The 27528-nt window shown below is 39.9% G+C and overlaps 1 protein-coding gene across 2 annotated transcripts in view; it reads left to right on the forward strand.

Moving 5' to 3' along the window:
• Window positions 1-27528, forward strand: part of LOC139375207 (copine-8-like) — an 80676-nt gene that overhangs the window by 32723 nt on the left and 20425 nt on the right. For both annotated transcript variants that reach the window (XM_071116794.1, XM_071116803.1), the window contains 3 exons: window positions 7164-7240; window positions 10107-10170; window positions 26084-26187. In XM_071116794.1, the coding sequence (XP_070972895.1) occupies window positions 7164-7240; window positions 10107-10170; window positions 26084-26187 (245 nt within the window). The remainder of the gene's footprint in view (window positions 1-7163; window positions 7241-10106; window positions 10171-26083; window positions 26188-27528) is intronic.

Here is a 27528-nt window from a genome sequence, read left to right on the forward strand (position 1 = left end):
AGAAGCCACTGCTCAAAAACCACCATAAAAAAGCCAGACTACTGTTTGCAACTACACATGGGGACAAAGATTGTACTTTTTGGAGAAATGACCTCTGGTCTGATGAAACAAACATAGAACTGTTTGGCCATAATCACCATCGTTATGTTTAGAGGAAAAAGGGGGAGGCTCGCAAGCAGAAGAATTACCATCGCAACCGTGAGGCACGGGGGTAGCAGCATCATGTTGTGGGGGTGCTTTGCTGCAGGAGGGACTGGTGCACTTCACAAAATAGATATATAAAGAATCATGAGGTAGGAAAATGATGTGGATATATTGAAGCAACATATCAGACATCAGTCAGGAAGTTAAAGCCTTGTTGCAAATGGGTCTTCCAAATGGACAATGACCCCGATCATCCTTCCAAAGTTGTAGCAAAGTGGCCATCACAAAGCCCTGACCACAATTTGTGTCCAGAACTGAAAAAGCGTGTGCGAGCAAGGAGGCCTACAAACCTGACTCAGTTACACAAGCTCTGTCAGGAGGAATGGGCCAAAAGTCACCCAACTTATTGTGGGAAGCTTATGGAAGGCTACCCGAAACATTTGACCCAAGTTAAACAATTTAAAGGCAACGCTACCAAATACTAATTGAGTGAATGTAAACTTCTGACACACTGGGAATGTGATGAAAGAAATAAAAGCTGAAATAAATCGTTCTCTCTAGTATTATTCTGACATTTCACATTCTTAAAATAAAGTGGTGATCCTAACTGACCAAAGACGGGGAAATTTTACTAGAATTATTTGTCAGGAATTGTGATAAACTGAGTTTAAATATATTTGGCTAAGGTGTATGTAAACTTCTGACAACTATATATGTTACCTGTATGTTACCTGTATGTGTTACCTATGTTACCTCTTTGGACACTGTGTTAACTAACCTCCAGATGAGCTTCAATGCCATACAACTCTCCTTCCGTGGCCTCCAACTGCTCTTAAACGCAGGGGAAACTAAATGCATGCTATTCAACCGATCACTGCACGCCGTCCAGCATCACTACTCTGGACGGCTCTGACTTAGAATACGTGGACAACTACAAATACCTAGGTGTCTGGTTAGACTGTAAACTCTCTTTCCAGACTCACATTAAGCATCTCCAATCCAAAATTAAATCTAGAATTGGCTTCCTTTATCGCAACAAAGCATCCTTCACTCATGCTGCCAAACATACCCTCGTAAAACTGTCATCTATAAATGTCATCTATACTGTCATCTATAAATGTCATCTATAAAAATGCCTCCAACACTCTACTCAACAAACTGGATGCAGTATATCACAGTGCCATCCATTTTGTCACCAAAGCCCCATACACTTCCCACCATTGCGACCTGTACGCTCTCGTTGGCTGGCCCTCGCTTCATACTCGTCGCCGAACCCACTGACTACAGGTCATCTACAAGTCTCTGCTAGGTAAAGCCCCGCCTTATCTCAGCTCACTGGTCACCATAGCAGCACCCACTCGTAGCACGCGTTCCAGCAGGTATATCTCACTGGTCACCATAGCAGCACCCACTCGTGGCACGCGCTCCAGCAGGTATATCTCACTGGTGGGGTGACAAATTCCCCTTTGTTCGCCTTTCCTTCCAGTTCTCTACTGCCAATGACTGGAACGAACTGCAAAAATCTCTGAAGCTGGAGACTGATATCTCCCTCACTAGCTTTAAGCACCAGCTGTCAGAGCAGCTCACAGATCACTGCACCTGTACATAGCCCATCTGTAAATAGCCCATCCAACTACCTCATCCCCATACAGTATTTATTTATTTATCTTGCTCCTTTGCACCCCAGTATCTCTACTTGCACATTCATCTTCTGCACATCTCCATTCCAGTGTTTAATTGCTATATTGTAATTACTTCGCCACCATGGCCTATTTATTGCCTTAACTCCCTTATCTTACCTCATTTGCACTCACTTTTTGTTTTCTTTTGTTCTACTGTATTATTAACTATGTTTTGTTTATTCCATGTGTAACTCTGTGTTGTTGTATGTGTCAAATTGCTATGCTTTATCTTGGCCAGGTCGCAGTTGCAAATGAGAACTTGTTCTCAACTAGCCTACCTGGTTAAATAAAGGTGAAATAAAATAAAATGTGTTACCTATATGTTAAAATATGTATGTATGTGCATATGTATGTTACCTTTATGTGTTACCTATGTGTTACCTGTATGTTACAATACCTGTATGTGTTATCTATATGTTGCCTGTATGTGTTACCTATGTGTTACCTGTATGTGTTACCTGTATGTGTTCAAATCAAATCAAATCAAATGTATTTATATAGCCCTTCGTACATCAGCTGATATCTCAAAGTGCTGTACAGAAACCCAGCCTAAAACCCCAAACAGCAAGCAATGCAGGTGTAGAAGCACGGTGGCTAGGAAAAACTCCCTAGAAAGGCCAAAACCTAGGAAGAAACCTAGAGAGGAACCAGGCTATGTGGGGTGGCCAGTCCTCTTCTGGCTGTGCCGGGTGGAGATTATAACAAAACATGGTCAAGATGTTCAAATGTTCATAAATGACCAGCATGGTCGAATAATAATAAGGCAGAATAGTTGAAACTGGAGCAGCAGCACAGTCAGGTGGACTGGGGACAGCAAGGAGTCATCATGTCAGGTTACCTATATGTTACCTGTATGTTACAATACCTGTATATGTTACCTGTATGTGTTACCTATGTGTTACTTGTATGTGTTACCTATATGTTACCTGTATGTTACAATACCTGTATATGTTACCTGTATGTGTTACCTATGTGTTACCTGTATGTGTTACCTGTATGTTAAAATACCTGTATGTGTTACCTGTATGTGTTACCTATATGTTACCTGTATGTCACAATACCTGTATATGTTACCTGTATGTGTTACCTATGTGTTACTTGTATGTGTTACCTATATGTTACCTGTATGTTACAATACCTGTATATGTTACCTGTATGTGTTACCTATGTGTTACCTGTATGTGTTACCTGTATGTGTTACCTGTATGTTAAAATACCTGTATGTGTTATCTATATGTTACCTGTATGTTACAATTCCTGTATATGTTACCTGTATGTGTTACCTGTATGTGTTACCTATGTGTTACCTGTATGTTAAAATACCTGTATGTGTTACCTATGTGTTACCTGTATGTGTTACCTGTATGTTAAAATACCTGTATGTGTTACCTATGTGTTACCTGTATGTTAAAATACCTGTATGTGTTACCTATGTGTTACCTGTATGTTAAAATACCTGTATGTGTTACCTGTATGTTAAAATACCTGTATGTGTTACCTATATGTTACAATACCTGTATGTGTTACCTGTATGTTACAATACCTGTATGTGTTACCTATGTGTTACCTGTATGTTAAAATACCTGTATGTGTTACCTGTATGTTAAAATACCTGTATGTGTTACCTATATGTTACAATACCTGTATGTGTTACCTGTATGTTACAATACCTGTATGTGTTACCTATGTGTTACCTGTATGTGTTACCTGTATGTTAAAATACCTGTATGTGTTACCTATATGTTAAAATACCTGTATGTGTTACCTATATGTTACCTGTGTCGTGTCTTTACTGTCATTAACTGAAGACTTTTAGTTTTTATCAAAGATTCTCTGTAATTAGTATTACGCGATTAAACTGATTAATCATGTAACTGTAATTAACTAGGAAGTCGGGGCACCAAGGAAAAATATTCAGATTACATAGTTATCATTTCCTAAAATAACTTTTCAGATATTTTATCTGATCAATAGTCTTCTGATTAATGAATTATTTACTTTACCTCACGTTAGTCTCATTCCAAACTTCGTAAATTGTTGGTTATCTGCACAAACCCAGTCTTCACTATGAGTCATCCATACATCAATTGTCTTAAATAATTGATTTACTAACTAAGTAATTCACAGAAATGCATAAACAAACAAACAAAGTCAATGTGGTTACAAGAAATTATAGGAGAATGTGCCCTAGTGGGCTAAACCGGCATCACGGCTTGTTAGACAAAAGGGAAGTGGGGGTTGACTAAGAAGTCACGACAGAGTTAATAATTATAACAAATGAAATGCTAATCCTTTACACATGACTCACACATGGGTCACTCATTCGGGAACAATTGCAATCAATATATATATTTACGCTCAGTGTGTCGTCTTGATCGCTGGTGAAAAGTTTGTTTCTTTTGTAGAATTGTCCATCTTTCTCCCTCTCTCTCTCTCTCTCTCTCTCTCTCTCTCTCTCTCTCTCTCTCTCTCTCTCTCTCTTGGTTAGAGTGGATTGTTCAGAGTGACATTCATTGATTCGTTATAGAATGGATGTTTCGGCGGTTGTCGTTCTTCGCATTCAATGATACTGAATTCCTAGCTGCAGACTAGTAATTCATATCAAAGACTTGTTCTTATTCTGTCGGTATCGATAGTCTAAGAGTTTAACCACGTGGTTAAAAGATTCAGCAATGGTCTACAGCCTTTGTCCCCTCGTAATGGAGGAAAACATGGTCTAGTTGAGAATTTCTCAAAGGTTTTATTCGGAATTGCAGAAAAGGGGCTGTCCCAGGATGCCTAACCCTAACTGGGCTCAGGGTCGGCCCTCTGACTTAGTTCAACTCAAAAGGGAATTGGAGTTTCCTTCATTAAACAGTCCAAAATCACATTACACAATTTTACAAACAGTATCATACTCACTCATTCATCTTATACAATAATTAGATGTAAACCTCATATCTGAGGCTATTATATAAACAGCGTTATGGTAATGTGGCCACACCGTCTCCCATGAGCTTCCCCAAGTTGTAACAAACGGACCAGTTTGTAGCTGGATTCTTCACCGATATTTTATACCTTCTCCGGAACGTAAACGTTGTTCGGACCTCAAGTTCTGTGAGGTGGAAGAAATTCCTTTGTTCTCTATGAATATTCACTCTGTCTCTTATACTGTGTGGCCATGAGGCAGGGTCTTCTCCTCAGGAATTTACGACCTCTCTCTGATCACAGCAGTCTGGTTGAAGGAGGCAGGGGGAGGCAGGAAGAGGGGGATGGGGCTTGCTGTACCCAAAGAGGGCAACGTCATGACACCTGTATATGTTACCTATATGTTGCCTGTATGTGTTACCTGTATGTTACCTGCATGTTACAATACCTGTATGTGTTACCTGTATGTTACCTGTATGTGTTACCTATATGTTACAATACCTGTATGTGTTACCTATATGTTACCTATATGTTACAATACCTGTATGTGTTACCTATATGTTACCTACATGTTACCTGTATGTGTTACCCATATGTTACCTGTATATGTTACCTATATGTTACCTGTGTGTGTTACCTATGTGTTACCTGTATGTTACAATACCTGTATGTGTTACCTGTATGTTACCTGTATGTGTTACCTATATGTTACAATACCTGTATGTGTTACCTGTATGTGTTACCTGTATGTTACAATACCTGTATGTGTTACCTATATGTTACAATACCTGTATGTGTTACCTGTATTTTACAATACCTGTATGTGTTACCTGTATGTTACCTGTATGTGTTACCTATATGTTACAATACCTGTATGTGTTACCTGTATTTTACAATACCTGTATGTGTTACCTATATGTTACATGTATGTGTTACCTGTATGTTACCTGTATGTGTTACCTATATGTTACAATACCTGTATGTGTTACCTGTATGTTACAATACCTGTATGTGTTACCTGTATGTGTTACCTATATGTTACAATACCTGTATGTGTTACCTGTATTTTACAATACCTGTATGTGTTACCTGTATGTTACCTGTATGTGTTACCTATATGTTACAATACCTGTATGTGTTACCTGTATTTTACAATACATATATGTGTTACCTATATGTTACAATACCTGTATGTGTTACCTGTATTTTACAATACCTGTATGTGTTACCTGTATGTTACCTGTATGTGTTACCTATATGTTACAATACCTGTATGTGTTACCTGTATGTTACAATACCTGTATGTGTTACCTGTATTTTACAATACATGTATGTGTTACCTATATGTTACAATACCTGTATGTGTTACCTATATGTTACAATACCTGTATGTGTTACCTGTATTTTACAATACATGTATGTGTTACCTATATGTTACAATACCTGTATGTGTTACCTGTATTTTACAATACCTGTATGTGTTACCTGTATGTGTTACCTATATGTTACAATACCTGTATGTGTTACCTGTATTTTACAATACCTGTATGTGTTACCTGTATGTTACCTGTATGTGTTACCTATATGTTACAATACCTGTATATGTTACCTGTATATGTTACCTGTATGTTACCTATATGTTACCTATATGTTACCTGTATATGTTACCTGTATGTGTTACCTATATGTTACCTGTATGTGTTACCTGTATGTGTTACCTATATGTTACCTGTATGTGTTACCTATATGTTACCTATATGTGTTACCTGTATGTGTTACCTATATGTTACCTATATGTTACCTGTATGTGTTACCTATATGTTACCTATATGTGTTACCTGTATGTGTTACCTATATGTTACCTATATGTTACCTGTATGTGTTACCTGTATGTGTTACCTATATGTTACCTGTATGTGTTACCTATATGTTACCTATATGTTACCTATATGTGTTACCTGTATGTGTTACCTGTATGTGTTACCTGTATGTGTTACCTGTATGTGTTACCTGTATTTATTCTTATGTTCATCATGCCTTGTAGTCTGATCTCAAGGTCCTCATCATGTATGGATGTCATTATTCATCATATATAGTATGTATGGGAAGCTTGACAAAAACATTGGTCCAAACATTAATGTCCTGCTGTTGTCATGGTAGTGGCTAAGCCAGGCTCCTGAGTGTTTAGGTGTTAGATGGAGGAAAAGACAGATTGAAAAGCATAGCTATAATCAGTGTCACTTTTTCATATAATCGCCCTGGTCTGCTTGCTTGGCTTTGGTGCTCTCACATTCATGCTGAACATCCTACAGAAAATACTGTAAATTACAGCAAATTACAGTTTTTCCCCAGCCGTCTTTTGAGGCATTTCTCTCTCTCTCTCTCTCTCTCTCTCTCTCTCTCTCTCTCTCTCTCTCACTGTGTGTGTAGGACTTCCTGGGCCAGGCGTTCTGTACCCTGGGGGAGGTGGTAGGCTCCATGGGAAGCCGCATGGAGAAACCTCTCATGTAAGTAATGTACCATTCTTTCTCTCTCACACACACACACAAACACACACATCCCTGTTCCCTATCGTCGCTATTTTGTCCTATTTTGTCCTGTTTTGTCCTCATTATTAAAAGCCAGGCCCAAGAGGCAACATAAATTAGATGGTTTAAAGGGCTGTATTTTTTTTTGTTGCATAGTTGGTATTCCATTTATGTATATTCTACGGTGGGGCCAATCTCAGTCAATTTAGGAAAAAGATTGAAATTCAATGCATTAATCCTCCTACATTACCACCTTCAGAACTCTTGGCTGTTGGCTAAGCAAGGTTACCGCAAATTATTGTTGAGCAATACAAGAACCTTGTTCATGCCTATTTAATGAAACTCAGTTCATGTTTGTATTGAGCACAAAACCAGGCATCCCCACTGAGTTTAGAACATAAGAAATCCGTTAGCAGATGACAACTTCACTTTATAATGCAGAAACATTTTTTAATCCAATGTATGAGATTCCAGCAATGTTGTTACTACCAGCTGCTGCTTTCACACAACAGGATAAGGCGGGGGACCGTGAGTGGGGTGACCCTCACCCAACTGTGTGTGTGTGTGTGTGGGAGATTATGTACATTTGAAAATGTGTTGTTGCAGCTGAATGGGTCAGCAGAAGAATGACACACAAGACGATGATGATGTAGGAATGAGCTGCTGTCATCAAGTTACATAATCATCTCAGGATGCACTTTTTCTCTCTGTGTGTGTGTGTGTGTGTGTGTGTGTGTGTGTGTGTGTGTGTGTGTGTGTGTGTGTGTGTGTGTGTGTGTGTGTGTGTGTGTGTGTGTGTGTGTGTGTGTGTGTGTGTGTGTGTGTGTGTGTGTGTGTGCGTGTGTGTTTTGAATGCAGTCAGCCCACTGTATCTAAAAGAGGCCCCTTTATTTACATAGAAAAAGCTGAGTCAAAAGTGTGGTCACTAGATTGGATAGATAATATAGTAGTAGATATAAGATAGTACATATAATGACCATACGTACTAAACACTGTTGTCTTTAGACAGATGATATCAGGATATCACGACAGACGTCTTTCATGAACTTATTCTACCGTTACACATGACCGGTATCCCTCTTTTACACTATCCTGTGATACCCACCAGAACCGTACTGTGATGGTCCAGATTTTCTTTTCCCTTTGTCGGTTCTAGTGCCGACAAAACCGTTTTAATGGTAGATAGGTGAGACAGAAGAGTATAGATCAGGTCATGTTGCTGGTATCAAAGTCCGATTCTCATGTCGTCCCTTTTCTAAAATATAGATAATATATATATTTTTATGTTGTATTGTCACATACACCAGATAGGTGTACTGAAATGTGTTGTTTTATAGGGTAAGCCATAGCAATACAGCACACTGGAGCAAATGTGTGTTAAGTGCTTTGCTCAAGGGCACAGACAGATTTTTCACCTTGTCGACTCAGGTATTTGAACCGGCAACATTTCGTTTAATGGCCCAACGCTCTAACCGTTCAGCTACCTGCTGCCCTAATGAACCACATCAGAACCACATCAAGTGTGTAAAGAATCTAATTGAAGGACTTGTATGAACTGCACAGTTTATTCAATGTTATTCCTTTTCTACTTAATCCCTTCCATCTCTTTCATATTCTCCCTCTTGTCTTCCTCCTCTCTCTCAATTCAATTCAATTCAAGGGGCTTTATTGGCATGGGAAACGTGTTAACATTGCCAAAGCAAGTGAGGTAGATAATATACAAAAGTGAAATAAACAATAAAAATTAACAGAAAACATTACACATACAGAAGTTTCAAAACAATAAAGACATTACAAATGTCATATTATATATATATACAGTGTTGTAACAATGTACAAATAGTTAAAGTACACAAGGGAAAATAAATAAGCATAAATATGGGTTGTATTTACAATGGTGTTTGTTCTTCACTGGTTGCCCTTTTCTTGTGGCAACAGGCCACAAATCTTGCTGCTGTGATGGCACACTGTGGAACTTCACCCAGTAGATATGGGAGTTTATCAAAATTGGATTTTCTCTCTCTCTCTCGTTCACTATCCCTCTCTCTCTTGTTCTTTCTCTCTCACACTATCTCTCTCTTGTTCGCTCTCGCGCTCTTGCTCCCTTTCTCTCTCATTCACTATCTCTCTCGTGCTCTCGCTCCCAATCTCTCTCTCTCTCTCTCTCTCTCTCTCTCTCTCTCTCTCTCTCTCTCTCTCTCTCTCTCTCTCTCTCTCATTCTCTTGCTCTCTCGCTCTCTCATTCTCTTGCTCTCTCTCCCTCTCTCTGTTTCGTCTCTCCAGCACGCTCAGTCTCTCGTTCACTATTTCACTGACTTTCTCTCCTCCTCTCACACTCAGTCTCTCTCCATCCCCCTTTCTCTGGCCCCCCCCCCCCCCCCCCTCAATGCCAAGGTTTTGTGCTCACTGCTCACCCAGTCAGTTCATTTCAGAGAGTGCCTCTCACTCCCTGTGCCTCTGAGAGCCCCTCAAGTCTCAGACACCAGACGGATTTCAAAGACTCACTTAAATTTTACATCGATTTTCCTCCATGCATGTGTTTGCATAATCCCGGCATCATTACCTAGCTCTCCTTATCCAAAAAAACAACATTGCTCTCTCTCTCTCCAGTCTGAACCAAGCCTTTGGCTTCTAACAGTAATTTAATTAGTCTGTTTTCTGACTTGAAGTTTGTTCTGTATGTTGGCATTCTGTACAAAACACTAAGCCTAGGCCTCATGGAAGCTATTGACGATTCACGCATGACATGGATGTGGACGGACAGCGAGCCATGAATAAATAATCAAATGTACAGTAACATAGATAGAAGAATGATTCCAGTCCCTTTTTTTGTGTGTTGTAACAGTGGGATTCCAGGGAAGAAGTGTGGAACTATCATAGTGAGAGCAGAGGAGCTGAGCAATTGCAGGGTGAGTTATTTTTGGGTGTTTAAAAAAAAAACTCACTTGCAGTATGAAGCTGTTGTTTAGCCCCTTGAATGAACAGGCATCATCAAAATGGACAACTTTAGCCTTTTAAACAGTGAATGTTTAGTCATACATACAGTATCCACATACTCCAACAAACAAACACTCGCACACACTCACATACGCGAACACACATGCACAAACATTATTTTAAGTGTAAGCACAGAAATCACACGTTGCCTGTATCCCAACGAGTAGCCCTCTATGTACTGCAGTGACCTTAAACCCAACACCTACAGTTTCTTTGGAAGGTATTCAGACCCCTTGACGTTTTCCACTACATTATCCATAATGACAAAGTGAAAACAGAAATACCTTATTTACATAAGTATTCAGACCCCTTGACTTTTTCCACTACATTATCCATAATGACAAAGTGAAAACAGAAATACCTTATTTACATAAGTATTCAGACCCCTTGACTTTTTCCACTACATTATCCATAATGACAAAGTGAAAACAGAAATACGTTATTTACATAAGTATTCAGACCCCTTGACGTTTTCCACTACATTATCCATAATGACAAAGTGAAAACAGAAATACGTTATTTACATAAGTATTCAGACCCTTTGTGGTAAATTCAATTGCTTGGACATGATTTGGAAAGACACACCCTGTCTATATAAGGTCCCACACTTGACAGTTGTGGTAGCAATTCTATAGGAAAAGAGATTGCAGGCTCTTTCAAACTACACTTTTATTATATGATTTGCAAAAATGGAGAATCAATCATCCACTCAACACCGCATAGTTGAAAGATCAATAAATGGTGTCAGTTCTAGGTTTATACATGGCAGTCAACAGATAGTGTGTAAAAGGCAAATAGTTGTCTGTGCAGATTTAAGATAGCACGAGGTTGATAGCCAGATGGCTCAACCGTCTAGCTGCATTCACAACAGCAAACACTATATTATCCATGTGACTTTCTGTAGACACTAAATCCACGGGATGTTGTTTGGGTGCTGCGGTCACACCAAAATGGACCTTAGCTATATGCCCAATCTTGCCTGATACAAAGGCAAGTTTGTATCAGGTTAGAAAAGACACAAGCATATAACGAGATATTTCTTTATACAGTAAAACACAGGATAGCATGACAAATGATGTAATTTCCCACAACATTTCCTCCCTTTTGAGGCTAAGTCTCAACCTAATAGAAAATGACACAAGTATTTTCATTAAGCTGTTGCGACTCTAGGGGCAGTTTTTTCATTTTTGGAAAAAATACGTTCCCGTTTTAAACGGGATATTTTGTCAGAACAAGATGCTAGAATATGCATATAATTGACAGCTGTGGATAGAAAACACTCTAATGTTTCCAAAACTGTAAAGATATTGTCTGTGAGTATAACAGAACTGATGTTGCAGGCGAAAGCCTGACAAAAATCCAATTCGGAAGTGCCCCATATTTTGAAAGCGTCAGATGATTACAACGGTCCCGTTCACGGGATGGGGTGTCACTATTAACCTGTTGCGACGACCAAACCCGGATCCGGGATTCTATTTATAGACCTAAGCTCATTACCATAACGCAACGTTAACTATTCATGAAAATCGCAAATGAAATGAAATAAATATGCTAGCTCTCAAGCTTAGCCTTTTGTTAACAACACTGTCATCTCAGATTTTCAAAATATGCTTTTCAACCATAGGAAAACAATCATTTGTGTAACAGTAGCTAGCTAGCGTAGCATTTAGCGTTAGCATTAGCGTTAGCATTAGCGTTAGCATTTAGCAGGCAACTATCACAAAAACAAGTAAAGCCTTCAAATAAAATAACTTACCTTTGAAGAACTTATGATGTTTTCAATGAGGAGACTCTCAGTTAGATAGCAGATGCTCCGTTTTTCCAAAAAGATTCTTTGTGTATTAGAAATAGCTCCGTTTTGTACATCACATTTGGCTACCAAAAAAAAAAAAAAAAAAAAAAAAAAAAACGAAAATTCAGCCCTCAAAACGCGAACTTTTTTCCAAATTAACTCCATAATATCGACTGAAACATGGCAAACGTGGTTTAGAATCAATCCTCAAGGTGTTTTTCCACATATCTCTTCAATGATATATCCTTCGTGGAAGCCTGGTTTCTCCTTGCTCTCAAATGGAAAAATAATTGCACCTGGCTTTACGCTCCAATTTCGACGCAGGGACACCAGGCGGACACTTGGAAAATGTAGTCTCTTATGGTCAATCTTCCAATGATATGCCTACAAATACGTCACAATGCTGCTAACACTTTGGGGGAACGACAGAAAGTGTAGGCTCATTCCTTGCGCAATCACAGCCATATAAGGAGACAATGGAAAACAGAGCTTCAGAAATTCTGATCATTTCCTGGTTGATGCATCATCTTGGTTTCGCCTGTAGAATGAGTTCTGGGGCACTTACAGACAATATCTTTGCAGATTCTGAAACTTCAGAGTGTTTTCTTTCAAAAACTGTTAAGAATATGCATAGTCGAGCATCTTTTCGTGACAAAATATCGCGCTTAAAACGGGAACGTTTTTTATCCAAAAATGAAATAGCGCCCCTAGAGATCAAAGAGGTTAAACAAGCATTAACATGAGGAAAAAGATGGAACAGGACACACTTTCTTACACATAGTATATTACAATTGTAAATGACCTCTGTTGTCATTGAGTTTCAATCCTTCACATAGTGCAATTCATTCTCAGAAGGGAGAAAGGAACATATGAATTTAACATCAATACATACTATATCACCACACAAAAGGCAATTGCTTTGTTGAGTCTGTCCATATTGCCACAGGGTCACCATGACGGTAGGCCCTTAACTCTACCGTGGGAGCATTATTCACATAACCCTCGCCGTGAGCATGTCCTATGGACATGTTGCACCATTAACTCAATGTTTTTTACCTTGGTGTTATGGATTATCATCATCTTCATCAGACATGTAATCAGACATAGGAAATCAATTAGATAAATAGGGTTCTGAGGCGCCTTCAGGGGTCAGTAATGACATGGCAAGAATAGCCTCAATGTCTTTGCTGCACAATTTCTTTACACAAGTTTTAATAATACAAAAAATAACTAAGCCATAAATCAACCAATGAAATATTGTAGCTCCCATACCAAATAATGACTGAACCTATCCAAACGGATTCCAATCGTTGTCTGGTTGGTGTTCTTTTGCGAAATCACCGCAAGCTTTTCAGATGTTCCACTACATTAGTAAAGTTACCCTCACCCTGAATGTACAGCAATGGTCATCTATCATTTGACACACTCTTATGCAAACATTCTGTCCCTGTATGTACTTAGCCTCTGGTTACAAATATATTTTGCACAATTAATCATTCTATCTAACTCATAACACATTATTCACTACTGCTAGTCCACTTACACAGTTATAAACATACTAAAACATGCTCAAGTCAATTGTACTGTATCATCCAGAAATTCATATGTATTGATGTGCTTTAACATTGGAATTCTGATAACTTCTGTAAAACAACTTCCCTACTATCAATGTTATACAACCCAAATTTAGAATGACAGTCTTCAATGCTCCACATTGAGTTTATCACTCAAATTCAAGACCCTCAACTTAGCACACACCAACACAGGTAGAATGCATATTTACAAACAGGGAACCATATATAGACAGTTTGTACTACTTATTACCAGTATTAACTTTTCTCATTATGGCCCCTGTTTATCCCTGTCTTACACTGTCGTGAGTGGCATGTTAATGACAGATCGGTATCTCAATGCAGTCTAAATGACCTGATACCCCCAAACAAACAATTACGGGCAAGGTTGACCCCACCCCCTCCTGGCACTCATCCTTCTTGCGTGTCTTCATGTTCTTCTTCAGATAGTGTTTCAGTTTATCCTTCAAATGGCACATGTTCAAAGTGGATGGCCCTTTATAATGCCTCTCACCTGAGTCGCCATTTTCCTTTACAGTCCCCCAACAGCATGAAAGAAGTTGATGTCACACTCCCGAGAGAAAAACATGAGAGAAAAGGCAGTTGATAGCTTCGACTGGATGCTGTGTACAGGTTGCTGGCTAAGACTCAGGTCTCACGGTAGGAGTAGTGAAGGAAAAGGTCATAGTGAACACCGTTTCTTCAGCCGGTTAGGGGGGTTGAGGCTCACACTGTTCTTGACTATCAATTTATACCTTCCATGCATCTAGACACCATCTGTGGTCACCTTAGCCATAACCTCAAAAAAGGACAGACCAAAACAACAGTTTAAGGCATTTTTCATTCAGAAACATATTTATCATATAACAAATTATTACCTTCCCAATTTTCTTAATACAACATTCCTAAAACAAATGTCAAATAGCATAACAACACACTTGTTGAAACCAAAAAAAATTTGCTTATACTCCCTTATCATACTGACAACCTCCCCGCAGAGTTATCCCTTAGGGAGGAATCCCAACCGTATAGCAGACCCAACCTGGTGAGATTTGTATCAAAACAAGACAAAAAGAAACAGACAACACAACAACAGCAATACACAATTAATTCATATTAAACTAGAGGTGGGGAAAAGGTTTCCTTCTTTCATAGGCAGACATGTGAAGAAATACATTTGCATATTTACCAAAAGCCCCAAGGGACTAGTAACTAAAAACTACAATGCTGCCTGTTAAATAAAAAATGACCAAATTAGAATAACAAATCAAATTAGAATAACACATCAAATTAGAATAATAAATCAAATTAGAATAACAAATCAAATTAGAATAACAAATCAAATTAGAATAACAAATCAAATTAGAATTACAACTCTTGATAACTCATAAGGTAATGGGAAAATAGACTAGAGACAGGTGTCCCTCATTCAGGGCAGCACATTTTTTACTTATCTATTGTTTTACTTAACACATATTTTTCTTAAAACTTCTTAAAGCATTGTTGGTTAAGGGCTTGTAGGTAAGTATTTCACTCTATGGTCTACACTTGCGGTCTCACCCAAACCGACCGTAGCTATACGCCCCCGGATACGGGCTTGCTCATCGCTAGAGGTTAAGGGCTTGTAGGTAAGTATTTCACTCTATGGTCTACAGCTACGCCCAGTCTTATGACTAAGTCCCAGAAAGGCAAGTTGGTATAAAGTTAGAAAAAAACTCTAGCATATAACAAGAGACGATTCTTTAAACAGTAAAACACGGGATAGTATGACTAACTATGTAATTTTCTGCGACACTGCATGTCAGAGCAAAAACCAAGTCATGAGGTCGAAGAGCTCCGAGATAGGATTGTGTCGAGGCACAGATCTGGGGAAGCGTACCAAAAAATGTCTGCAGCATTGAAGATCCCCAAAACACAGTGGCCTCCATCATTCTTAAATGGAAGAAGTTTGGATGGTCACTCTGACAGAGCTCTAGAGTTCCTCAGTGGAGATGGGACAACCTTCCAGAAGGACAACCATCTCTGCAGCGACACACCAATCAGGCCTTTATGGTAGAGTGGCCAGACGGAAGCCACTCCTCAGTAAAAGGCACATGACAGCCCGCTTGAAGTTTGCCAAAAGGCACCTAAAGACTCTCAGACCATGAGAAACAAGATTCTCTGGTCTGATGAAACCAAGATTGAACTCAAGATTGAAAAGACGATCAGTATTTACCTGGCTAAAAGAGAAGGAATATAATAGCTATTGTTTACAGGAAACTTATTCAACAATCTTAAGTGAAGTTTTGTGGAAAAAGGACTGGTGTGGGCAAAATATATTTCTCCCATGGTTGAAGAAATTCAAAAGGGATGATGGTATTAATTAACAGTCATTTTGATCCAAATGTGCAAATTGTCCAAACAGATCATCAAGGTAGATGGATTATTTTAAATATGATATTGGACAATAAACAGATATGGCTTATTAACCTATACGGTCCAAACAATGATGATCCAAGCTATGGACCGTAAAGAAAATCACACTACAAACTATCATCCTCAGGCACTTTTGGAATTCATCAACGTCATGGATATATTAGAATTAGTGGATATATGGAGGCTTAAATACCCTGACCTAGTGAGATATACATGGCGGAGGCTTAATCAAGCTAGTCGTCTTGATTACTTTCTTATGTCATTCTCTTTGGCACCAAAAGTTAAAAAATTGTTGTTAGGGGACATAATGCAGTCGGATTATCACATAATTGGCATATATATTACTCTTACAGAATTTCCACATGGGCGAGGATATTGGAAATTTAATCAAAGCCTCTAGATGATAAATTGTTTAGAACTAGGACAGAAGAATTTATAACTGACTTTTTCAGACATATCATAGGTACAACAGATCCCCTTATTGTGTGGGACACTTTTAAATGTGCCTTTTATTTATTTATTTCACCTTTATTTAACCAGGTAGGCTAGTTGAGAACAAGTTCTAATTTACAACTGCGACCTGGCCAAGATAAAGCAAAGCAGTTTGACACATACAACAACACAGAGTTACACATTGAATAAACAAACATACAGTAGAAAAAGTATATATACAGTGTGTGCAAATGAGGTAGGGTAAGGGAGGTAAGGCAATAAATAGGCCATGTGGCAAAGTAATTAAAATATGGCAATAAACACTGTAATGGTAGATGTGCAGAAGAGGAATGTAGAGATACTGGGAAGTAGAGATACTGGGGTGCAAAAGAGCAAGATAAATAAATAAATACAGTATGGGGATGAGGTAGTTGGATAGGCTATTTACAGATGGGCTATGTACAGGTGCAGTGATCTGTGAGCAGCTCTGACAGCTGCTGCTTAAAGCTAGTGAGGGAGATATGAGTCTCCAGCTTCAGAGATTTTTGCAGTTCGCTCCAGTCATTGGCAGCATAGAACTGAAAGGAAAGGCGACCAAAGGAAGAATTGGCTTTGGGGGTGACCAGTGAGATATACCTGCTGGAGCGCATGCTACGAGTGGGTGCTGCTATGGTGACCAGTGAGCTGAGATAAGGCGAGGCTTTACCTAGCAGAGACTTGTAGATAAAGTTATTATACAAATTATTATTAATACCCTCTGGATATCTGCATACCATGAAACAGTAGCATACCTTGACACAGTAGCATACCTTGAAACCGTAGCATACCTTGACACAGTAGCATACCTTGAAACCGTAGCATACCTTGACACAGTAGCATACCTTGACACAGTAGCATACCTTGAAACAATAACTTACCTTATAACAGTAGCATACCTTATAACAGTAGCATACCATGAAACAATAACTTACCTTGGTTGGTTTGGCGGGGGAGAGTATGAAGCGAGAGCCAGCCAACGAGAGCGTACAGGTCGCAGTGGTGGGTAGTATATGGGGCGTTGGTGACAAAACGGATGGCACTGTGATAGACTGCATCCAGTTTGTTGAGTAGAGTGTTGGAGGCTATTTTGTAAATGACATCGCCAAAGTCGAGGATCGGTAGGATGGTCAGTTTTACTAGGGTATGTTTTTAGCATGAGTGAAGGATGCTTTGTTGCGAAATAGGAAGCCGATTCTAGATTTAATTTGGGATTGGAGATGCTTAATGTGAGTATGGAAGGAGAGACACCTAGGTATATGTAGTTGTCCACATATTCTAAGTCAGAACCGTCCAGAGTAGTGATGCTGGACGGGCTGGCAGGTGCGGGCAGCGATCGGTTGAAGAGCATGCATTTAGTTTTACTTAAGAGCAGTTGGAGGCCACGGAAGGACAGTTGTATGGCATTGAAGCTCATCTGGAGGTTAGTTAACACAGTGTCCAAAGAAGGGCCAGAGGTATAGAGAATGGTGTCATCTGCGTAGAGGTGGATCAGAGAATCACCAGCAGCAAGAGCGACATCATTGATGTATACAGAGAAGAGTCGGCACGAGAATTGAACCCTGTGGCATCCCATAGAGACTGCCAGAGGTCCGGACAACAGGCCCTCTGATTTGACACACTGAACTCTATCAGATAAGTAGTTGGTGAACCAGGCGAGGCAATAATTTGAGAAACCAAGGCTGTTGAGTCTGCTGATAAGAATGTGGTGATTGACAGAGTCAAAAGCCTTGGCCAGGTCGATGAATACGGCTGCACAGTAATGTCTCTTATCGATGGCGGTTATGATATCGTTTAGGACCTTGAGCGTGGCTGAGGTGCACCCATGACCAGCTCTGAAACCAGATTGCATAGCGGAGAAGGCACGGTGGGATTTGAAATGGTCAGTAATCTATTTGTTAACTTGGCTTTCAAAGACCTTAGAAAGGCAGGGTAAGATATAGGTCTGTAACAGTTTGGGTATAGAGTGTCTCCCCTTTGAAGAGGGGGATGACCGTGGCAGCTTTCCAGTCTTTGGGGCTCTCAGACGATACGAAAGAGAGGTTGAACAGGCTAGTAATAGGGGTTGCAACAATTTCGGTAGATAATTTTAGAAAGAGGTGGTCCAGATTGTCGAGCCCAGCTGATTTGTAGGTGTCCAGATTTTGCAGCTCTTTCAGAACATCAGCTATCTGGATTTGGGTGAAGGAGAAATGGGGAGGCTTGGGCGAGTTGCTGTGGGGGGTGCAGGGCTGTTGATCAGGGTAGGGGTTGCCATGTGGAAAGCATGGCCAGTCTTAGAAAAATGCTTATTGAAATTCTCAATTATTGTGGATTTACCGATGGTGACAGTGTTTCCTAGCCTCAGTGCAGTGGGCAGCGGGGAGGAGGTGCTCTTATTCTCCATGGACATTACAGTGTCCCAGAACTTTTTTGAGTTTGTGCTACAGGATGAGAATTTCTGCTTGAAAAAGCTAGCCTTAGCTTTCCTAACTGCCCTGAAAAGTTGCATATCACGGGGGCTATTCAATGCTAATGCAGAACGCCACAGGATTGTTTTGTGCTGGTCAAGGGCAGTCAGGTCTGGAGTGAACCAAGGCCTATATCTGTTCCTGGTTCTACATTTCTTGAAAGGGACATGCTTATTTAAGATGGTGAGGAAGGCACTTTTAAAGAATAACCAGGCATCCTCTGCTGACGGGATGAGGTCAATATCCTTCCAGGATACCCGGGCCAGGTCGATTGACCGCAGACCCATTACGGATGCAGGCAAGGAGGCAGTGATCGCTGAGATCTTGGTTGAAAACAGCAGAGGTGTATTTAGAGGGCAAGTTGGTTGGGATGATATCTATGAGGGTGCCCGTGTTTACGGATTTGGGGTTGTACCTGGTGGGTTCATTGATAATTTGTGCGAGATTGAGGGTATCAAACTTAGATTGTAGAATGGTTAAACATGTCCAAGTTTAGGTCACCTAGCAGCACGAGCTCTGAAGATATATGGGGGGCAATCAATTCACATATGGTGTCCAGGGCACAGCTGGGGGCAGGGGATGGTGTGGTGGTTCATTTATTTACTATCAAATGAGGGGAGACAAACTTATCACACAAGTCAGAGTTATACTTAAACTAAATATGTAATGATGAGAGCTTTGCAATAGCAATGACTTGTCAACTATTTACCATTTCTAATGATCCGTTGAGAGTGGCGAGACAAAAGTATTTTATAGCCAAGATACACCCCTTTCAACCTACATGACGAACAACTGATACATAGAATGTGTCACAAGGTTAAGACTCCAAACGGGAACCATCTCTCCCTGGTACGGTATAGAGCAGAAACATTAACTCATGCTCTGGAATGCTCTTTAGGTTTTATCACCCAAAGACATTGTAAATTTCCTCTGTCAGTGTTATCTCCCAGAGGCCCATCCTCAGTAGAACACACACACACAATAGTTAACAGAATACTCTGTTCTGTCGAATAAAACAACCATTTGATGCAATAAAAGCATTATAACATAGTCTTGCAGTTTTTCCCTTGACAGTGGTCTATAGCAAGCGGTAGCAATGAGAGACTTGTTTCTGGAAAGGTGGATTTTTAAAAGTAGAAGCTCAAATTGTTTGGGTACAGGCCTGGATAGTAAGACAGTATTCTGCAGGCTATCTCTTCAGTAGATTGCAACACCGCCCCCTTTGGCAGTTCTATCTTGTCGGAAAGATTTTGTAGTTAGGGATGGAAATGTCAGGGTTTTTGGTGGTCTTCCTAAGCCAGGATTCAGACACGGCTAGGACATCCGGGTTGGCACAACCTGCTAAAGCAGTGAATAAAACAAACTTAGGGAGGAGGCTTCTAATGTTAACATGCATGAAACCAAGGCTTTTACGGTTACAAAAGTCAGCAAATGAGAGTACCTGGGGAGTAGGAGTGGAGCTAGGCACTGCAGGGCCTGGATTAACCTCTACATCCCCAGAGGAACAGAGGAAGTAGGAAGTAGGATAAGGGTACGGCTAAAGGCTAACAGAACTGGTCGTCTAGTACGTTCAGAACAGAGAGTAAAAGGAGCAGCTTTCTGGGCGCGATAGTATAGGTTCAAGGCATAATGTACAGACAAAGGTATGGTAGCATGTGCGTACATTGGAGGTTAACCTAGGCATTGAGTAATGATGAGAGAGATATTGTCTTTAGAAGCGTTTAAACAAGGTGATGTCACCACATATGTGGGAGGTGGAACTAAATGGTTGGTTAAGGCATATTGAGCAGGGCTAGAGGCTCTACAGTGAAATAAGACAATAATCACTAACCAGGACAGTAATGGACAAGGCATATTGATATTAGGGAGAGGCATGCGTAGCCAGGTGATCATAGGAGTCCAGTGAGTGGTTGGGTTGGCTGGAGACACAGCGATTCAGACAGCTAGCAGGCTGAGGCTAGCAAGCTAGCAGAATGGCCTTAGAAGGACGTCGCGACGGAGGAAAGTCTGTTTTAGCCTCCGCGTTTGGTGACGTCTATAGACCAGTCTTGATGGATTAGTAGGGTTCAGAGTAGCAGAGGGGTCCAAGTCCAATTGGAAAAATAGGTATAGTGGCCCAAGAAATTGGCCGATGGATCTATTCAGCTAACAGTCCAATATGCTCTAGACAGCTAGCGTGCCGCGGCTAGCAGCTAGCGGGCCGTGGCTAGCAGGCTAGCAGATGGGCATTCAGAGGACTTCGCGGGGTAGAGGCCAGTTGAGTACCCCCTCGAGCAGGTTACGTTGGTAGTCCAGTCGTGAAGGATCGGCTGGGTTCCGTGCCCCGTACCGGCAGTAGAAGGGGTCCGGGCATTGTAGTCCAGGAGTGGCTGATGGGCCTCTTCAGCTAGCTGGGAGAATGGGCCTAGCATGGGCTAGCTCCAGGCTAATTGGTGCTTGCTTCGGGACAGAGGTTAGCCAGGAGTAGTCACTCGGGTTGCAGCTAGCTAGCTGCGATGATCCGGTGAAAAGATTCAGAGCTTGCGGTAGGAATCCGGGGATATGGAGAGAAAATAGGTCCAGTATGCTCTGGTTTGAGTCGTGTTGTACAAACTGGCGAGAGCTTTCCGAGCTAAACGTTATCTGATGACCGCTATCAGTGGTTAGCTGACTACTAGCTAGTAGCTAGTGAGCTGGCTAGCTTCTGTTGGGGGATTCCGGTTCCGAGGTAAATAAAATAAGAAAAATATATAAAAAGATATATACATGGAACATGACAAGATGAAGGACAAAGACGTCTGACTGCTACGCCATCTTGGATTAAGAGGCCATGCAATTTAGAGGCCATGCAATTCAGTACTCATCTATAAAACAATAGCAATTTAGATCAAAAGAGTCCATATTAACAAAGGAAATTGAAGGACTAACAGTACAGTAGATAGCAATAAAAACTGTACCCTAAAGGCACAGAATAAGTTAAGAGGAAAAACAAAAAGAAATGGAGGAACTTATTCAAGAAAGATCCAGTGTAATATATTATAATAATAAAGCGAACTGGATGGAATATGGGGGAAATTCACCAAATTATTTTTCAATCTTCAATATAGAAATGCTACCAAATTTTTTTATTGAAACTTGTTACAAATGATGGAGTCACGCATGATTCACCTAATTATGTTGTGAAAGAGGAAGTAAAGTACTTTAAGAATATGTTTTCATTTCAGTCTCCTCCATCTCCACTAACTGAAACTAATTGTATTGATGTTTTTTCCTAATAATAATGTAAAATTAATATCTGTACAGACAGACTCAGGTCAAGGCCAAATTACAGAGGAGGAACTTCTTGATGCAATTAAAGCCTTTAAGGCTGGGAAAACTCCAGGGCTGGATGGCATACCAGTGGAAGTATACCAATTTTGGGGGGATTTTCCCAGAGGACCGTTATTAGAATGTTTTAACCACTCCTATATAAATGGTAGATTATTGGACACGCAACAAGAAGGTCTGATATCATTATTACTGAAACAGGACCCAAGTGGTATATATAAATTGGAGACCTCTTACACTTCAGTGTTGTGATGTAAAAATCCTAGCTAAATGCTTGGTGCATAGAATTAAAGTATTGTCAGATATTATTCATCCTAATCAGACAGGTTTTTTACATGGACGATACATTGGAGGTCATATAAGACAAGTACTGGAAACAATAGAATACTATGAAATAACAGGGACACCAGGCCTGGTTTTCATAGCTGATTTTGATAAGGCCTTTGATAAAGTTCGACTGGAGTTTATAAATTCCTAGAATATTTCAAATTTGGCGAATCTCTTATAAAATGTGTTAAAGTTATGTATAGTAACCCTAGGTGTAAAATAGTAAATAATGTCTACATCTCAGAAAGTTTAAAACTGTCTAGAGGAGTAAAACAAGGTTGTCCACTATCGGCATATCTAATTATTATTGCCATTGAATTTGTTAGCTGTTAAAATTAGATCCAACAATAACATTAAGGGATTAGAAATCCGTGGTTTAAAAACAAAGGTGTCATTGATTCATGTTTTCTTTTAAGACCACAATTAGAATTCCTCCACGGCATCATAGATGATCTAGAAATCAAATTATGATAAGTGATATTACGTATAAGATCACAAAAAAAAGAAAAATGTACATTACTGTGTAGTTTACCAATAAAATGGTCTGACGGGGATGTGGACATACTCGGTATACAAATCCCAAAAGATAGAAATGATCTCACTTCAATACATTTTATAGAAAGTTAGCAAAAATAGATAAGATCTTGCTACCATGAAAAGGAAAATACCTGTCTATTTGTGGTAAATCACCCTGATTAACTCTTTAGTCATATCACAGTTTACTTATTTGCTTATGGTTTTGCCTACACCTGGTGACCTGCTTTTTAAATTTAATGAACAAAAGATATTCAATTGTATTTGGAATGGCAAGCCAGAAAAATTAAAAGGGCCTATTTATATAACGAATATGAATTCGAAGGGCAGAAATGATTAAATATTAAAGCATTAGACCTCTCACTAAAGGCATCTGTCATACTAAAGTTATACTTAAATCCAAACTGGTTCTCTAGTAAATTCGTAGGAATGTTTCACCCCATTTTCAAGAATGGCCTTTTTCCCTTTATCCAGATTACACCTGCTCACTTTCGGTTGTTTGAAAAGGAAATAATCTACAAAATATCATTCTTTTTTAAACAAGCCTTAGGAAGTTGGTTGCAATTTCAGTTTAATCCACCTGAAAAGACAGAACAAATAATTCAACAGATATTGTGGTTAAACTCAAATATACTAATTGATTTAAAAAAATGATGAACTGTTTAAAAAAAGTATAATTTTAGTGAATGATATCATAAATAGGACTGGTGGAGTTATGTCACACATGCAGCTAACACAGACATATGGAAATGTCTGCTCTACCCAAAATTACAACCAATTAATTGCAGTATTACCACAAAAATGGCAAGTAGAAGGGGAAAAAAGTAAGGAACTTGTATGACGGTCCTGCATTAAAGAACATAAATGGTTAAAGAAAAGTGTGATAAATAAAAACATATACCAATTTCATTTAAGGACCAAAAAATTGACACCTGTGCCATATAAATTGCTAAATAATTGGGAAGAGATTTTCGATGTCCCCATTCCATGGCACATGGTTTATGAATTGGCTCGCAAAACAACGCCGGATTCAAAACTTTGAATTTTCAATATAAATTACTTTTTAATTCTTGCAACCAATAGAATGTTATATATATGGGGGATACAGTCTTCCCAGCTCTGCAGATTTTGCTGTGAGGAGGCAGAGTCATTAGATCATTTATTTTGGTGCTGTCCATAAGTAGCTTGTTTTTGGTCACAGGTCCAGGAATGGCTGAAGAATTGCAACATTTGCCTAGAACTAACGCTGCAGATAGCAATACTGGGTGATTTGAAAAGCCATAGTAAATCAATCAATAATATAATAATTATTTGATCATTTGATTTACAATCTGTAGAAGCTATGAGAATAGAAAGGTTCAGTACTTTTGTGAAGCATCACAGCACAGTTGAAAAATATATGGCAATTAGAAATCCAAAATGGATGGTGTTAAGAGATAGATGGGAGGGGTTGAATGGAGCTGAAGGGTGGGACTAATAACAAGATAACCAATGTAAAACATACAGGGTCTGTGAAATGTATATAGGTTCAGATATTTTGTGAAATAGCACAGTTACAAATAGAAATCAAACTGGATGGACATCAGAAATAGAGGAAGGACTAAAAACAAACTAAATAGAACTATTGTAAAATAGATTGTGTCTGTAAAATGTGTATAGTATGTACTGTATACACAGAAGGTAGAAGCCTAAGTGTTATTGTTTACTAGTTTACTCCAATTGGGAGAAGGGTGGCAGGGTTGGGTGGGGAATAATAAAGGTATATTCTAAAAAAATGTATGTATGTATATCTATATAGGTATGTTTATGTATTCATATGTATAGGTATGTACGTGTATGTATATGGGTATATATATTCACAAAAAAAAGTATGTATGTATGTATGTATGTATGTATGTATGTTTATGTATTCATATGTATAGGTATGTACGTGTATGTATATGGGTATATATATTCACAAAAAAAAGATATGGGGGATTGGAAACGATGCAGGCAATTACATTGATGGAAGCAACAATCTTTCTGCAATATTAAGCTGATCCACCTCTTTAAAAAAAAGATTGAACTCTTTGACCTGAATACCAAGCGTCTGGGGGAAACCTGGCGCCATCCCTACAGTGATGCATGGTGGTTGGGGAGACTAGTTAGGATCGAGGGAAAGATGAGCAGAGCAAAACATAGAGATCCTTGATGAAAACCTGCTCCAGAGTGCTCAGGACCTCAGACTGGGGCTTTCCAACAGGACAACAACCTTTACAACAGGACACAGCTAAGACAATGCAGGAATGGCTTCGGGTCAAGTCTCTGACTGTCCTTGAGTGGGCCAGCCAGAGCCCGGACTTGAACCCAATCGAACATCTCTGGAGAGACCTGAAAATAGCTGTGCAGCAACGCTCCCCATCCAGCCTGACAGAGCTTGAGAGGATCTGCAGAGAAGAATGGGAGAAACTCCCCAAATACAGGTGTGCCAAGCTTGTAGCGTCATACCCAAGAAGGCTCGATGCTGTTGTCATTGCCGAAGGTGCTTCTTCAAAGTACTGAGTAAAGGGTCCTAATACTTATGTAAATGTGATATTTCTGATTTTTATTTGTAATAAATTAGCAAAATGTCTAAACCTGTTTATGCTTTGTCATTATGGACTATTGTGTGTAGATTGATGAGGAACTTAAATAATTTAATACATTTTTGAATTAAGGATGTAAGGTAACAAAATGTGGAAAAAGTCAAGGGGTCTGAATACTTTCTGAAGGCACTGTACATCGACCTCGTCAAGAAGTTCGGATCTCTTGAAATAAGGGCTAAGGTGTTAGGGTGACAGTCACTGGACCCAGATTCGAGTTCCGGTCAGGGCTAACCCCTGAATTCGCTACAATACTGAGGCCCCCAGCCAATCAAAATTGGTCCCTGTCTGTGGTGTTGATTGTCTGGCTGTTCCATTCATCTGTAACCTGGTCTCTCTAGGAGTCAGTGATGCTGCAGTTCTGTGGGAACAAGTTGGACAAGAAAGACTTCTTTGGGAAGTCTGATCCTTTTCTGGTCTTCTACCGCAGTAATGAGGACGGATCGTAAGTTGTCAATCGTTGATCCAGTTTTCCATTTTGTACAAAACATCTTTCAAAATCTAATCAAAAATGGATTAATTTGCAACCATTAACGTTTGTAAAGTGTTATTCAAAATATTTACGTTTTTTTACTCTAAGACAAAACACACCCAGATACTGTACTATATTTGGCCTGTAGACAATGAACAAATACTGTACACTCTCCAAATAGCAATAGTATATGGTTACATGTACGGTAAATACTAATGTCCATGTCCTATACACCCCAGCTGAGACAGACACAGAGCGTATAGGTGGTGAGGGATGAGTGGACGTGAAAGAGAGGATGGAGAGGAGATAAAGAGAATGTCCTATACACCCCAGCTGAGACAGACACAGAGCGTATAGGTGGTGAGGGATGAGTGGACGTGAAAGAGAGGATGGAGAGGAGATAAAGAGAATGTCCTATACACCCCAGCTGAGACAGACACAGAGCGTTTAGGTGGTGAGGGATGAGTGGACGTGAAAGAGAGGATGGAGAGGAGATAAAGAGAATGTCCTATACACCCCAGCTGAGACAGACACAGAGCGTATAGGTGGTGAGGGATGAGTGGACGTGAAAGAGAGGATGGAGAGGAGATAAAGAGAATGTCCTATACACCCCAGCTGAGACAGACACAGAGTGTATAGGTGGTTAGGGATGAGTGGACGTGAAAGAGAGGATGAGAGGAGATAAAGAGAATGTCCTATACACCCCAGCTGAGACAGACACAGAGCGTATAGGTGGTGAGGGATGAGTGGACGTGAAAGAGAGGATGGAGAGGAGATAAAGAGAATGTCCTATACACCCCAGCTGAGACAGACACAGAGCGTATAGGTGGTGAGGGATGAGTGGACGTGAAAGAGAGGATGGAGAGGAGATAAAGAGAATGTCCTATACACCCCAGCTGAGACAGACACAGAGCGTATAGGTGGTGAGGGATGAGTGGACGTGAAAGAGAGGATGGAGAGGAGATAAAGAGAATGTCCTATACACCCCAGCTGAGACAGACACAGAGCGTATAGGTGGTTAGGGATGAGTGGACGTGAAAGAGAGGATGGAGAGGAGATAAAGAGAATGTCCTATACACCCCAGCTGAGACAGACACAGAGCGTATAGGTGGTTAGGGATGAGTGGACGTGAAAGAGAGGATGGAGAGGAGATAAAGAGAATGTCCTATACACCCCAGCTGAGACAGACACAGAGCGTATAGGTGGTTAGGGATGAGTGGACGTGAAAGAGAGGATGGAGAGGAGATAAAGAGAATGTCCTATACACCCCAGCTGAGACAGACACAGAGCGTATAGGTGGTGAGGGATGAGTGG

Source organism: Oncorhynchus clarkii, chromosome 2 (genome assembly GCF_045791955.1).
Source record: "Oncorhynchus clarkii lewisi isolate Uvic-CL-2024 chromosome 2, UVic_Ocla_1.0, whole genome shotgun sequence".
NCBI lineage: Eukaryota > Metazoa > Chordata > Actinopteri > Salmoniformes > Salmonidae > Oncorhynchus > Oncorhynchus clarkii.